Consider the following 15597-nt stretch of genomic DNA (forward strand, 5'->3'; position numbering starts at 1 on the left):
TTTTCTTTTAGTGCTAGCAAAAGGTTGGAAATAAAGCGGGTGCCCATCAGTTGGTCAGTGGAAGAATGAGGTGTGCTATGTGAATGTCACAGAATATTTTACCGGGCCATAGGAAGTAAGGAAGATGAAAAATCTGGAGGGACATAAAGGCCTTGTTGATTAACTTGTAGGACACAAGGTAAAGTAATGAGACCCAGAACAACATACAAATTGGCAACACCCACTAATGCTGAGAGGCAGCTGAACTTAAATTAACTGAGATGATCATTCCTAGTCTTAGAGGATAGATGATTAAAGTGGGGGACCATGGGAGCAGAGTGTTTCATATGCTACCAGATGCAAACATTTTGCTGACTAACTTTGCTTAAGTATTTCTATTTATGAAAAGGGAGGGTGAGTATATTTAAAAATGACAAAGGTATTAAAACACACACGCACATACATAAAAGTATCATAAGCTCTAAAAGGGCAGAGCTGGGATTCAAACCTAGGTACTCCAACTCGGTAACATTTCCTTCCTTTCCTCCTTTCTTTCCTCCCTCCCTTCTTCTTTTCCTCTTTCTTTCCTTCTCTCCTTCCTTCTTTCCTTCCCTCCCTCCTTCCTTCCTTCTTTCCCTCCTTTCTTTCCTTCCTTCTTTCTTTCCTTTGCTTTCCTCATTTCCTCTTTTCTTCCCTCCTTCCTTCTTTCCTGCCTCCCTCTTTTCCTTTTTCATTATTATCTTTTATTATTATTTATTTATTATCTCAATAAAAATATAAATACAACAAATCAATTCTTGCTGAAGAGGCCAGAGAATCCCCGAATGCCTTCATGCCATCTTAGATACCCACACCTCCCCCAGTCCTTTCTTTAGCTTTGCCCTCAAAGGCATTTCACCTAGATAAGTGCAGGAAGGCAAAGGGTTCACGTGTCCTTCCCAAACCTTCCCTGGGGACAGTGATACCTAACAGACACTGCCCAGGAGTTCTTTCTGGAGGCAGCTCCTCCTTCCCCACTTTGCCTGTCCCTTCATACCTCACAGACCCAAATGACCCAAATGCCGGCTGCCTTACCCATAAAGCAGAGCGTGGTCCAAATGCTCACAGAGACGCTGAAGGACCTTATCATGGTTTCGGATGGCCGGGGTCTCATCTTCACAGGCAGCAAAATAACTCTGCAACTGGAGAAAGCAAAACAAAACAAAGACAAAAGCCTAGAATTGGCTATGGATACAGAGATGCTGTTATTGAGGAGCAAGATGTTCATCTTGTCTCCTGAATGGGAATCTCCACTATGACATCAATATTTCCTCAAAAAGCATTTATGAAGCAGTGTTAGGAACCGGGATCACATCCTACCCCAAAGGAGACAATCCCTGCCTTCAGAGAAGCCTCCTTTCTACGTCCCTTTGAAAACATAAGTTAAAATATTTTCCACATGAAGCCCTTTGAATGCTGGGAGAGTTGCTGGAGCCTCACTAAGCCTTCTCTTCTTCAAGTGAGACACTCCTAGATTCAAGACACCCCATCCAACTTTACAACAGCAAAGTTTTTTACTCAGTGTCAACACATCCAATATTCTGGAGACCGATTCAGCCAGGTCTCAATTGTTCCTGGTGGTAGGAAAAATGCAATGAAAGGAAGAATTCCACTTAACAGGCTATAGATGGTTGAGCATGGTATAATTCCTACTACTTAGAGGGAGACCAAGACTGGCAGGTCTCTTGAGTTTGGGAGTTGTGACAACATGGCTAAAGCCAATGTGATGGGAGCAGAGGCCCACCATCCTGCCTTAGGAGGGGCAAGAGAGCAGGTTAAAGCTTCCATACCAATCAGCATTGATATTGGGCCTTGTGAGTGGTCCATATACTTCAGGCCCGGGTAGGACTCCCAAAATGGAGAGACCAAGGCTCAAATAAAAAAAAAAAATAATATGCATTATTTATTATAATAGATATAATATGTTGTTAAATAAAATTACATTAAATAAATATAAAATAATACTAAATGAAATTAAATGTTTAAAAATGCTAGAGTTCAGAGGACCTATGATGAAGCATCTTGACTAAAAATGGTACAGGATGAAACATATTTTGAATACAGTCAATACATACATTTGTTTTATTGGATTTATGTTTATTTGTTACAATAGGAAGGTCGTTTTACAAGGGAGAGAAAAACAGGGGGATAAGAAGTCAATGATAAGCATAGGGCTTGAACTTCTGATTTTACTGAGATAGAGAATGCTGGATGAGGAAATACTGTCTCCAACGTAGATTGTATTTTATAAATTAAGTCGTCGAGTTGCCTTCTCAAACTTTTTGGTCTCAGGATGACTTTATATTCTTAAAAATTGAGAGTCTTCCTAAGAGCTGTTATTTATGTGTGTTATATCAATAGTTACTGAATTAGAAATTAAAACATCTTAGTAGCATATTATAAAAATAATTTTGACTTCATGGACCCGCTGCAGAAAGAGTCTCAGGGACCATAAGGACTATACAGACCACACTTTGAGAATTGCTGACCTAGGTACTGAAGTACCTCTGGAGTACAAAGCCCAGGTCTTTTGGAGTAAAGCCAGTTTTCTAGCTACTACTCTATACTATCACTTATGGGGTCGCTAGGTGAAGCCATCCTGTAAAAAGCATCAGGTCCAGAGTCAGGAAGATCTGAGTTCAAATGTAACTTCATACCCATAATAGTCTGGCTATGTGACCCTAAACAAGTCATTGACCTTGTTTATCTGTTCCCTCATTGGTAAATGAGCTGGAGAAGGAAATGGCAAATCAGTACAGTGTCTTTCCCAAGAAACTCCAAATGGGGTCACAGAGAGCTGGACATGACTGAAATGGCTCAATAACAATACTACAACTTATAAAATGAAAAGATGGAAAAAGGAAGAGGAGAAGAAGATACAGGAGGAGAAAAAGAAGGAAAAGAAAAAAGAACAGAAGGAGGAAAAAGGAAAGACTGTCAATGAAGCATTTTAAAAAATACACATAGAAGAAAAAAGTTCAGAGGGAGACAGATTAAGCAGGACAGTTGGAACTAGTGTTGACTTTATTATGTGCTTTTAAAAATACAAGTTATACATATTTAACATGTATTGGACTACCTGCCATGAAGGGGAGGGGGTGGGGGAAAAAGGGGAAAATTGGGAACAGAAGTTTTTGCAAAGGTCAGTGTTGAAAAATTACCCATGCATATGCTTTGTAAATAAAAAGCTATAATAATAATCATTAAAAAAATTAAAATACAAGTTACATAAAAACATTTGCCAAATTCAGAATTTAAAAAATTGTTAACAATAATTGCTGCAGAAATTGGGATGATGTTTATTCCACTTTGCATCAGTTGCTGATCTGAGATTTGTACGTTCCTGAAGGGCAGGATGCTGCTTTATCTGCCTTGCACAACCTATGCCCCGAAACATCCAAAGGCTCTGAGCAACAAGGAAGATGGTGGAGGGAAAGGATCGGTTCCAAGTCCTTGCCTTGCTGTAGGTAACTGGGGCAGCAGGGATGCTGCAGGGTTAATGTCAGATGAATTGGCTCTTTCCTACAGGGGACAACTCAAGAGATCGTGGGTGGCTGCGTCTACCAGAGGGAAAGAAGGCTTGATCCAGACAGGGAGTTGGGTGTGGGCCAGGTTTGTGAACCTGCTCATCCAGGTGGGGTGGGGGTGGAAGGGGCAGAGTTGCCAGAGGAGATGCTGACTCATGGGGATCCACCTGAATCAACACTGGGTGGAAACACAAGGAGGCTGATGAAAGCACCCCGAGTTCGCCTGTACTATCCCAGAAGGGCAAATACGAGGACAGCGACTCCCCAAAGAAAGGTTCTGGGGTAAGGGAGCGTCCCCCTAGCGCCCCATGGGTTCCTCCTGCTCTTCCTGGCTACATCTGAGCCTCTCCATTGTTCAGACGGCACAGAAGACTGATGGAGAGAGCGGGATTCTGGCCAGTTGGCTCCTCAGGCCCAGCAAAGACCTTCTTCTGGGTCTCCTGGTGACCGCTGCCAGCGGTAGTCAAGATAAATGCCCCCACCCCTCCAAGCACTGGTTCCTAGAATGGGGCCAGCCATTCACCCCCTATAACAAATGGAGCTTCTCTCTCCAGCAAGGTCCAGCCTTGCTGCCAATTTGGGATAATGCCATTAGGCTTGGCTGGGGATGCCCAGGACCTGGGAGGTTCCAGTTCAAATCAGGGGGCTAGCAAAGAACGATGGGTCGGTTCAGGATCCCAGCCCAAAGAGCCTGTGGGGACCCCTGAGCATCTCCCCTTTTACTCCCAGCCCAAAGTACGTGAGCTCTGAACTGTTAGATTCAGGAAGTTTGCTGCAAGAATTTTCTATTTCTGTGAATCTGCCAAGTGCTCCCCATGTAAAAGGAAGCGGTGTGGTTTGTGCCTGGAATGCCAGCAGTGGGAACAGAGGACCCGACTTTGAATTCTCACTCTGCCACTATTCCCTATGTAACCTGGGCTAAATACAATCTCCCAGGATCCCAGTTTTCTCCTCTGTAAAGTGGGGATATTCTAGCACCTACCTTGATCAAATGAGACAATTTTTGTAAAATGATTAGCATAATTCCTGGCACATAGTAGGTACCTAATAAATGCTTAATTTTTTCCCCTTCCCCTTCACCGAAGCCATGATCTTCAGTTATTTCTGATTAAGCCAAACCAACATAGTACTTGGTACTTGATGATTTCAGTGCAAAGTTTGGGAAAAGATGAAGATGAGGAAAATATATGGATTAAAGGATATTTCTGGAGGAAAAAATGAGAAATATTACTTATAGATTATATAAAAGCCTTCTACTTTTGTACCAAGAGTATTTAAAAAAAAAAGTTGGTAGGTTTGGAGTCAGGAAGGTCTGAGTTCAAATAGAGCCTCAGGCTTTTAATGGCTGGGTGACCGGGACACAGTGTCCTCATCTATAAAATAAGAATCACAGATGAATATGGAAATATGTTTAGATGCAGTGAGCACATGCACAAACAGCACCTGTCTCCCAGGGGCATCTGGGCCAAGCACGTGCTTTATCAACTTTGATTTCATGTGATGTGGAAAGAAATCAGGAAACATGAATTCAAATCCTGCATCTGAAGCCCCATATCTGATTTGCCCCAGAAAAAATCTCTGTGGGTCTCAGTTTCCCCACCTGTAAAATAAAAAAAAGGGCTGAGGGACACAAACTCCTAAGGTGCCTTACGAACCTGTTACCTATGACCACAAGAGTCATGGCAACTGTTGATCAGGATTTGGCTCCATCCATTTACTGCTGGCAAGTGCGCCTGCCCCCCAAGAGAAAATACAAATCTCTTGTGTGATGATCAACTACGATGGGCCTGGCTCTTCTCAGCAGAGCAGGGATCCAAGACAATTCCAATAGACTTGGGATGGAAATGACATCCATGCGCCCAGAGAGAGAATTAAGGAGACTGAATGTGGATCAAAGCACAATATTTTCACCTTTTTTTTTTTAGTTTTTCTTTCTTGTCTTGTTTCTATTTTTATCCTGATTTTTCTTTCCCAACGTGAATAATATGGAAATATGTTTAACATGATTATACATGTATACCCTGTATCAGATTGCTTACTGCCTTGGGGAAAGAGGTGGGAAGGAAGGAAAAGAGAAAAAATTTTGAACTCAAAATCTTACAAAAATGGATGTTGAAAGCTATCTTTACATGTAATTGGAAAAAAAAGAATACTATTAAGTGGGGAAAAAAAAAAAACATTTTAAAAAGAAAATATAGGGCAGCTAGGTGTGCAGCAAATAGAGTACCAGCCCTGAAGTCAGGAAGACCTGAGTTCAAATTTGACTTCAGATACTTAATACTTCCTAGTTATGTGACTTTGGACTTAACACAAGTCACTTGGGGTCATGAAAGTAAGAAAGAAAGAAAAAGAAAGAAGGAAGGAAGGAAAGAAAAGAGAGAGACAGAGAAAGAGAGAAAGAAGAAAAGGAAAGAGAGAAAGAAAGAAGGAAGGAAAGGAAAGAGAGGGAGACAGAGAAAGAGAGAAAGAAAGAAGAAAAGGAAAGAGAGACAGAGAGAAAGAAAGAGAAAGAAAGAAAGGGAGAGAGAGAGAAAGAAAGAAAGAAGGAAAGAGGGAGACAGAGGAAAAAAGAAGGAAAGAGGGAGACAGAGAGAGTAAGACAGAAAGAAGGAAAGGAGAGAGAGAAAGAAAGAGAAAGAGAGAAAGAGAGAAAGAGAGAAAGAAAGAAAGAAAGAAAGAAAGAAAGAAAGAAAGAAAGAAAGAAAGAACAAACTGGTACTGAGTGGAATGTGTGCTTTAAAAAAAAATTCCTTGTATTTTAATAAAACCTAAAGAAAAAAAAGAAAAAGAGTCTTTTCTTCAAGGCTCAGCTCAGGTAGCCCCTATTCTGTCTTCCCCATTTTCCACCTCCTTTCCACTCCCCATTCTACCCAATTAAATACTTAATTCATTTCAGATTAATAAAACATTTAATTTAATTATTAAATTAAATCTGGCCCCCCTTCTTACATTACTATTGGGTATTTCCTTGGGTTCACATATGTGGGCTTATGTTGTTCAACAATTTTCAGCTGTATCTGATTCTTTGTGGTCCTAGCTGAGGTTTTCTTGACAAATACTGAAGTAGTTTGCTATCTCTAGCTCATTTTACAGATGAGGAAACTGAGGCACACGGGATTAAGTGACTTGCCCAGGGTCATATAACCACTAAGTATCTGAGGTTGGATTTGAATTCAGATCTTCCCGAGTCCAGACCCGGTGCTCTCTGTGGACCATAGCACCACCTAGCTAACCTTGGCTTTATTAATCCAAAACATATGCTACCTGAGCATGGGATTGATAAACCCCAGGAAATAACGTGTGAAAGTTCATGGCCAATGAGATCTGCTACTGTTTTAGAGAAGGGCACAAGTAGTCCCAATTTAGGAAAAAGGAACAGAATGAAATCTACAACCTATCAGCCAGTGATGTCGATCCCTGGCAAAATTTTAGAATCTATTATTAAAGAGATGGCGAGTGAACCTCTTGAAAAGAACACGGTGATCCCAGAGGGCCTTTGGCAAGAACAGGCTACGCCAGACTGACTTTATTTCTTTGTCTGCCAGGTCACTCCACTGTAGCTTGGGGAGAGATGCTGGAGACAGAAGCCACCTGGATTTTTAGCAGAGCCTGTGGTGGAGTCTTCTGTGCTGTTCTTGCAGAAATGATGGAGAGATGTGGACCAGGCTTCAGTAGAATCTGATAGATTTGGCCACTAGTTCAGAAAGCATATGAACTAATGATGTAGAGAACTGTCTTTTTTTTTTTTTTTTTTAAACTTTATAGTCCAGGTTCCTTTAAATATATGTTGAGTAAAAATGAATGTAGGGATAATAGGAGATAACAAGATGGATAGTCCAAAGGTTGCACTGGAAGCTCCAAAATATGAAAAGAATCAGACACTGAGGATTGGTGGAAAGACAAGAATAAGAATCTTAAGGGATGAAAAAGTACAGATGGGCTGCAATCTGTTACAGTGAAGGGAGTGGTCACCATGAGATCATCACAATCCTTTGAACTATTGAGGTCTTACCTCCAGGACATAACCACAAACTATCCAGGTTTTTCTTAGTTAAACTGCCCTTCCTTCATCCTGGCTCTTAAACAGCAATATGGAACCAGCCCATCAGGAAGACCAGGGTTCGAGCTGGAAACCTGCTGGTTATGTGACCCTAGGCCTGCCATTTAAGATGGCAATCCACATTGATGAGAGGAAATCCCTTACTGGGTGCTCCTACAGCTAGGGGGGAAAAATCCAAAATGTGTTACAAGGATATCGCTGAACATCAATGGGCCTCAGTTTCCTTATCTGTAAAATAGTCTCTGAGGCATCTTCCAGCACTAAATTTATGACTTCATGATCCATGGTGGAATAAGGGCAGGATTCCTTCATCAATTATTGTTTTAATTAATGACATGAATTTAGCCTATAATCAGTATTATGAACATGAATATTAGTATTCATATTGAGACATAATAGATATGATATAAAGCTGACCTCAAAGTCAGAAGGAAAGAAAGTACAGCCTATGGCCCTCTGGCCATATGACCTTGGACAAGTCACAACCTCTCAATCTACCTTTAAATCTCTAAACTGGGGAAGAGCACCTCTTCATTAAATGTCCATCAAACGTGGTTGTCCAGGGAGCTCCCTTTCAGAAGTCACACCGATTTCAGGCATTTCTGAGTCTCCTTTGGCATCTTTGTTTACCAGAAGAAACCACTGACCATCAATTTATTGATTACAGGCTAGCCTAATTAATACATTGATTAATAAATATTGGAAAAAATTAATTGGGGAAGAGTTACAATCTTCTTTGGCGGAGGGCTTTCTCCATCCAGGAGAGAAATCACAGGAGTGGATCACCCCCGAAAATAAAACCAAAATCTGCTCCGGAGCTTACCCTGCCCCCACGTCCTGCCAGCTCTTTTCCCAGAGTTCTGTCCAGCTTCTCTGGGAAGAGGCTGTCAGCTGACCGTTCTCCATCCCGTGGCTGCCCTGGCTGCTGGCCTGACTCAGAGCATTGTAATCTGGGCTAGTCCCACTCTCAGTGAGGGACTTCCCGGCAGCCCCTGGTTTGGGCCTCTGCCCTCCTCTCCCCTTCCACCCACACCAGTCCTGGGGCTCAAACTAGGAACTCCTCCAGTCTGGGGTTCCCATAACAGCATCTGTGGAGTATGAAGAATGCTCTGTTACTCCCTGGCCCCTGCCCACAGTTGGGGGTGGGGTGGGAAATACCTCGCTTTCACACAGGCTGAAAATTTAGGGTGCTGGTCTCCTCCCTCTCTCTTAGCTCAAAGGAACCAAGGATTTTAGATTAGGGACCTAGAAGGAACCCCAGAGATTATTAAATCCCACCCACCCATTTGACAGATGAAAAAACTGAGTGAGCCCAGAGAAAGGGAGTAACTCGGATTTATCGATCTAGCATCAGGAGGGATCTTAAAGTTTACTTGCTACATAGTCTCATTTCACAGATGTGGAAGCTGAAGATCAGAGAAGGGATGTAATTTGTTCAGGGTCACACAATCGGTAAATTCTGTGCCAGGAGATAACCTGGTGGCTGGGCATGTGTCCAGGTGTATAAAAAGTGCTTTGAGTTCCTTAGGAACTATGGGGATGGGTGCCTCCTACCCAGGGAATCCCCTCCTGGGCATATTGTCGAAGGAATTAATTCAAAGATGGGGAAAAAAAACTCTGTATTCACAGCAGCAATTGTTGTGATAGCAAAACAAGTGGAAACAATGTGAGTATCCACTGATTGATAGTTGGAAAGAAATTTGGCAAGTGGATATGACTTAACGTTGTTGTTCAGTCATTTGAGTCACATTTGACTCCTCATGACCCCATCTGAGGTTTGCTTTGCAAAGATATTGTAGTTAGTTGCCATCTTCTTCTCTAGCTCATTTGAAAGATGAGGAAACTGAGGCAGATAGGTTTAAGTGACTTGTCCAGGATCACACAGCTAGTAAGAGTCTGAGGTTGGATTTGAACTCATAGCTTGCTGATTCTAAGCTCAGTGCTCTATCTGCAGGATCACCTGGATGCCTATACTGGACTGACTAACAATCCTGGGTCAATCCCTTAACTTCTCAATGCCTCTAAATATTGCGAAACAATTGCACATTTATATCGGCAGAATTTCCTCAATGCGCACTCCTTACTGGTAAAACCATTGGATCATGAAGGAAGGGACCTTAGAGGTCATCGCATCCAAGCTTCTTATTTTACAGACAAATGTTTTGTCCAAGATCACTGTCAAGTGTCAGAGAGGAGTCCTGATTCCAAGTCCAGGGCTCTACCCACTGGACAACCCTGCCTTTGTCATGAATCCCTCAAAGACAAGACAAGACAAAAATATGAGGAATTGAGAGGAATATGAGTAGACTCTCATGAACCAAGAGAATAATTCACACAATGTCTACCATGATAAGACCAAAAACAACTCAGCTGTATTTTAATTTACTTCAATGTCTCCTCTAGAACTTGAAGAACAAATATTGACAAATCTTTCTCTTCTTTGTCAAGATGTGAAGGGGCAGTTAGTTGGTGCAGTAGTTAGAGCATCAGTTGCAGAGTTGGAAGGACACTTACTAGCGGTGTGATCTTGGACAAGTCACTGAACTCCAAATGTCTCATCAAAAAAAAAAAAAAAAAAAAAAGAAGTAGGGGACCACAGATGCAGAACAATACATTCAGTGTCAGACACTTTTGCTACACTGATTTTGCTCAACTGTTGCTTAGTTACTAAGAAGAGCCCAAAGAGATTGGAGGTATTTTAAAAAATGTCTCTGGTGTTTAAAAAGAAAGAAAGAAACTTCAAAAATACAGAAGAGAAATATGGGCTTGGAAATTTGTTTAAGCCATTTCTCATCCCAGGGCCCATTCTGCCTTAGCAATGGAGAGGAAAGTTTGTGTGCCGAGGGATACAGTAGCTACTCCAAAGGCCAGCTGCTCCTCTGGGACCTTCCCCTGGTACAACTTGCTTTTGGTACTCAGGGAGGGAGTTGCCAAGCAACAGTTGTCTCCCTGATGGTCCCATTAAGACCAGATGCATCCAATCTGCAGATCAAACAGGTCTTTCCTGCCCTGTGGCTAGGATGTGGTGATCCCAAACAAGATCGGACCTTGGTTGGGAGGCATGGACCTCCCACAGGACTCATGTCCTGTTAATTCCTAAAGATTATATAACATACAGAAGATGAAGATGCTTAAAGAAATTCAAATCCACAAATTAAAAAAAAAACAAAACTGAACCTTGGGTAATTACACGGCCAAGTCTGGCCCCTCAGAAGAGAGATGAGAATTTAATTCCCTTCCTTCTTTTTAGTAGTGAGCTCTGGCTGTGGAACATTTTGGCAAGCATGTACTTTGTATTTGGTTGGGTTTGCTCAACTGCCTTTCTCCTCTTCTCTTTCTTTTTTATTCTTTGTTAAAAGCAATGGATTCCTTTAGCAAATTTATTTATTTTTATTTGAATAGTGTTTTTATTTTTCCAAATATATGCAAAGATAGTTTTCAAGCAATAGTTTCCCTTAAGGGGAAGGAAGGACATATTGGGAAACGAAAGTGATGTGAAATCAAAAGACATTAAACATTTTTTTTAAAGAAAAGAAAGTCCTCCTCAGGCATCATTCTTGGGGAGTACTTCAATCAAGAGATGAGAGCCATGGGAAATATCTGAGGCCTCCTTCTGCACTCTGAGTCACGGCTTAATCACTGATTTGTTTTTAAAACCTCATGACCAAGTTTCATATTGACACATAGTTTACAAAAGCAGGACAATATCACTAAGACTGCGCCAAATCATGAGAAATGGAAATCAAAACAAGCCCGAGAGTTTCCCCTCACCTCATATCCAGAAAAGAGATATATTATTACCATGAAGCTAATAATAATAGCAGCAATAAAAATACCTAGCAATTATGTAGCACTTTAAAGTTTGCTAAAAAAAAAAAACCATACAAACATTATCTCACTTGAAACTCACAACAGCCTTAGTATTATAACCATTTTACAGATTAGAAAACTGAGGCAGGCAGAAATTAGGTGGCTTAAGACATCAACAAACATAAATCTCATTATAGATTGGGCCTGTTGGACATCTAACATCCCTTCCAGTTCTAAATCCATGATCCTGATGGAATGACTGATTTTTTTTTTTAGTGTATTTATTTTTAATACACATTGTTTTATGAATTGTGTTGGGAGAGAAAAATCAGAGCAAAAGGGAAAAACCTTGGAAGAGAAAAAAAACCCAGCAAAAAGAAGTGAACAAAACATGTGTTGATTTACATTCAGTCTCCCTAGTTCTTTTTCTGGATGCGGATGGCATTTTCTGTCCAAAGTCTATTGGGATTGCTTTAGCTCACTGAGCCACTGAGAAGAACCAAGTCTTTCATAGTTGATTATCAAACTCTCTTGCTGTTATTGTATACAATGTATTCCTAGTAAACATTCTTGCTGTTATTGTATACGATGTATTTCTGGTAAACATTCTTGCTGTCATTATGTAAGTATTCCTGGTTCTGCTTTGTTTCGCTCAGTATCAGTTCACGTAAATCTTTCCATAATTTTCTATGATCAGCTTGTTTATTGTTTTTTATAGAACAATAATATTCCATTATCTTCAGGTACCACAACTTGTTCAGCCATTCCCCAACTGATGGGCATTCACTCTTTTTCCAATTCTTTGCCACCACAAAAAGAGCGACTACAAACATTTTTACACATGTGGCTCTTTTTGCCTCCTTTATGATTTCCTTGGAATACAAACTCAGTAATGGCACTGATGGATCAAAGCAGTTTGACAGCCCTTTGGGTAGAGTTCCAGATTGCTCTTCAGAATAGTTCAATTATTTCACAACTTTACCAACAATTCATTAGTGTCTGATGGGACGAGTGTTGAATTTCAGTTTCTCTATCTGCACAATAGGCAATCATACTTCCTCTCCAACTGGTGGTAACCTTTTATCACTGCTTATATTTAGAAGTTGTTAAGTGGCAGCTCATTAGGTCAGAGTGGACTGGACTCAAGAAAACCTCATTTTGAATCCTGCCTTAGCTACTAGGTGTGGTCATTTACCTTCTCTTGGACTCAGTGTTCTCACCTGTAAAGTGGGGATAATAATAGCATCTACCTCCTAGGGATGCTGGGAGGATATGAGTTTACACATATAAAGTGCTTTGCAAACCTTAAAACATTAATATAAATTCTAACTCGAATTACAATTGTTATATGGAGATATATGGAGGACAGGAGACACATCCTGTCCTTAGAATGCCTGAATCTTTGATCACCTCTGAATGCCCAATGTGTCCAAAAAGGAGTGCCTTCATTCTCCAGAGTGGGGCTGGTGGATTAAAGACATAATAATGATGATGATGATGATGATGATGATAGATGGTATTTATATGGTGCCCACAATGTGCCAAATATTCTCTCACTGGACCCTCAGGACAACTCTGGAAGGGATGTGTATTTTGAGAAACCCAGGACTCGAAATCCCACTGACAAGCAGGTTACCTGGAAGGTTTAGAATTAACTCTGGGTTTAAACTTGATGCAGACCTGCATTTCATCAGTAAGGGGAACTAATTCAATCCTGAAGTGGAAATTCCTTCCACTAATACAGGTCAGGTAACTTAGAACCTCAGTGTCCCAGGCATGGAGAGGATAAGGTCCAAGGTCACACAGCTCATATGTGTTAAGAGACAGAATTTGAAGCAAAGTCTCCTGACCCTGAGGCTGTCACCCTTATTACTTCATCAATCTGTTGCCCAGGATTTAGTTAATAGGAAATGATGGAAGAGAAGGGAAGATCTCAGGGGGTATTAGATGCTTTCTCCTGTTGTGCCAAAGTTGTTATAGACATTCCTTTGTAATGTTTGACAAGATAAAGGTTTATCCATTTTAGATGTCATCAGAATATCAGTAACCTCCCTCCATTAGGTTATCCCCACCTAGGTACCTCCATTATATCATTGTTCTTGTTATCCTTGCTGTTCCGATGATCCTCGGGGCTAGACTCTTTGAGAAGATTAGTCTAGTCTAGCCCTGGGATCAACCATGGATCCATTGGTCCCAGTATTTCTCTCCATTTAATAAACTATTGAACTGGTCTCTTGTCTTGCTCAGTTTCTTTGGCATTACACTCCCTGGATCATCTGAAGGTGCATCTTCTGTACAAAAGAAACTTTACCCATTGCTGTGGTACTCTTCTGCTAACCATCCCCAGCTGGGAAGTTCCTGATCCATTCTCCCCAAAACAGATATATACAAATACCCAATGTGATCACCTAAGCTGGCCAATCCTACTGTCTGGAGGACGAGATGTTGCCTTGGTGGGGAGGGGCCGGGCAGATACAGGACAGGCTGTACCCCAGGTCCTCCTGGCATTCTCTCCTAGTTCCTGGCTTCCTTCAAGCCTGGTACCTGGCTCAGGTGCTGCTACCTCCTCCAGAAGAGGTTCTTGGACTTTTTCCTCCTTCCTCTCTTAAAACGACTATGAATTCTGCACACATCTATATTGTTGTCTCACCACACTAGAACTATAAGCTTTTTGAGGGCAGGTGTAAAGGGTGAGAAAAAAAAGTTCCACCCTCTACATGTCCTGCTTTCTTTGAGTATTCAGTCAATCCGGATGGACCTTGCATATTTGCGTATGTGTCCTCCAGTAAAATATCAGCTCCTCAGAGGGTAGAGACAGATCAGCACACTGCCTGGCATATATTCTCTCCCCCCCACTCCCCCTTTATCTTGGTACTGTCTGTCCTCCAGCCTAGAATGTCTTCTTCTCCTTCCCTCCTCTCTCTTATCTCCCCAACTGTCAGCATCCTCCCTCCCAAAATGCCTGCTATCCATTAATTTGCATTTACCCTCTTTTCATTTATTCTAAATATATTTACATTTTTACTGTCTATCTCATTAAAATGTAAGAATTGTTTCATTGTTTGTATTTTTATCCCCAGGGCAAGGACCCATCATAAAGCAAACATTTAATAAATGCTTGTGAGTCTTTTATTAACCACACCTGTGACTTCACCAATAGGTGCTTAATAAATAATAATAAATGCTAGTGAGTAGTCTATTTACTATACTGGTCATTTCATCAGTAGATGCTTAATTAATGCTTGTCATTATTCACCAGTCCTGCCAATTCAGCTGTAGGTACTTAATGTTTGGGAGTGATTACTTCACTCTACCTATCATTTCAACAGTAGGTACTTAATAAATGCTTGTATGTGGCTTATTTACTATACCTAACATTTTATCAGTAGGTGCTTAATTAATGCTTATGAGTGATTTATTTACCAGATCTGTGATTAAGGAGTATAAGGCTGATCTGTAGGACAATTTCTAACCTAACCTCTCATAGATTGGGAATTGAGAGGTAGCATCTGAACCCAGGTCTTCTGGCTCCATGACCCATCCCTTTCCTACCTTGCCAAGTAAGCACCTGTCTGAAAAAAAAGCTCTGAGGAGGGGGCAGCCAGCTGGCACAGTGGATGGAGCACCTCTTGGAGTCAAGGGGATCTGAGTTCAAATCCAGCTTCAGACCCTTAGCAGCCTGATTGATTCCAAAAAAAGAAATGAAATGATCTAAAGAACAAAAGTAGACGCCTACCAACTGGGGAATGGCTGAGCCAATTGGGGTTCCCAGATCATACAATGAGCAGCCAGAAGAACTCATAGATACAGCCCCCTTCTCTTACACAGAAGAGATAGCACCGCAAGATAACTGTATAAATATGTATACATATATTGGATTTAATGTATATTTTAATATATTTAATGTATGGGCCTACCTGCCATCTAGGGAAGGGGTGGGGGGAAGAAGGGGATAATTTGGAACAGAAGGCTTTGCATGGGTCAGTGTTTAAAAATTACCCGTGCATATGTTTTATAAATAAAATAACAATAAAAAAGGGGAGAAAAAAGAGAGAAGAGATGGACTCGTGTATGTGCAGAGACAGTTAGAGGTGGCTGATGGGGGGATTTGTCTTGTTCTGCTCTAACTCAATTTCTTCCGAGTAGGGACTGGGGGAAGGCAGGAGAGCAGCCAGATTTTCA

At 41.2% G+C, this 15597-nt stretch overlaps 1 protein-coding gene across 3 annotated transcripts in view; it reads right to left on the bottom strand.

Annotated features, from left to right (window-relative positions):
* The window catches only part of PLEKHM2 (pleckstrin homology and RUN domain containing M2), a 56948-nt gene that overhangs the window by 24992 nt on the left and 16359 nt on the right, over nt 1–15597 (bottom strand). For all 3 annotated transcript variants that reach the window (XM_031962809.1, XM_031962808.1, XM_031962807.1), the window contains exon 2: nt 1054–1160. In XM_031962809.1, coding sequence (XP_031818669.1) covers nt 1054–1160 — 107 coding nt within the window. The remainder of the gene's footprint in view (nt 1–1053; nt 1161–15597) is intronic.

The sequence above is a fragment of the Sarcophilus harrisii genome, chromosome 3 (genome assembly GCF_902635505.1).
Source record: "Sarcophilus harrisii chromosome 3, mSarHar1.11, whole genome shotgun sequence".
Classification (NCBI taxonomy): domain Eukaryota; kingdom Metazoa; phylum Chordata; class Mammalia; order Dasyuromorphia; family Dasyuridae; genus Sarcophilus; species Sarcophilus harrisii.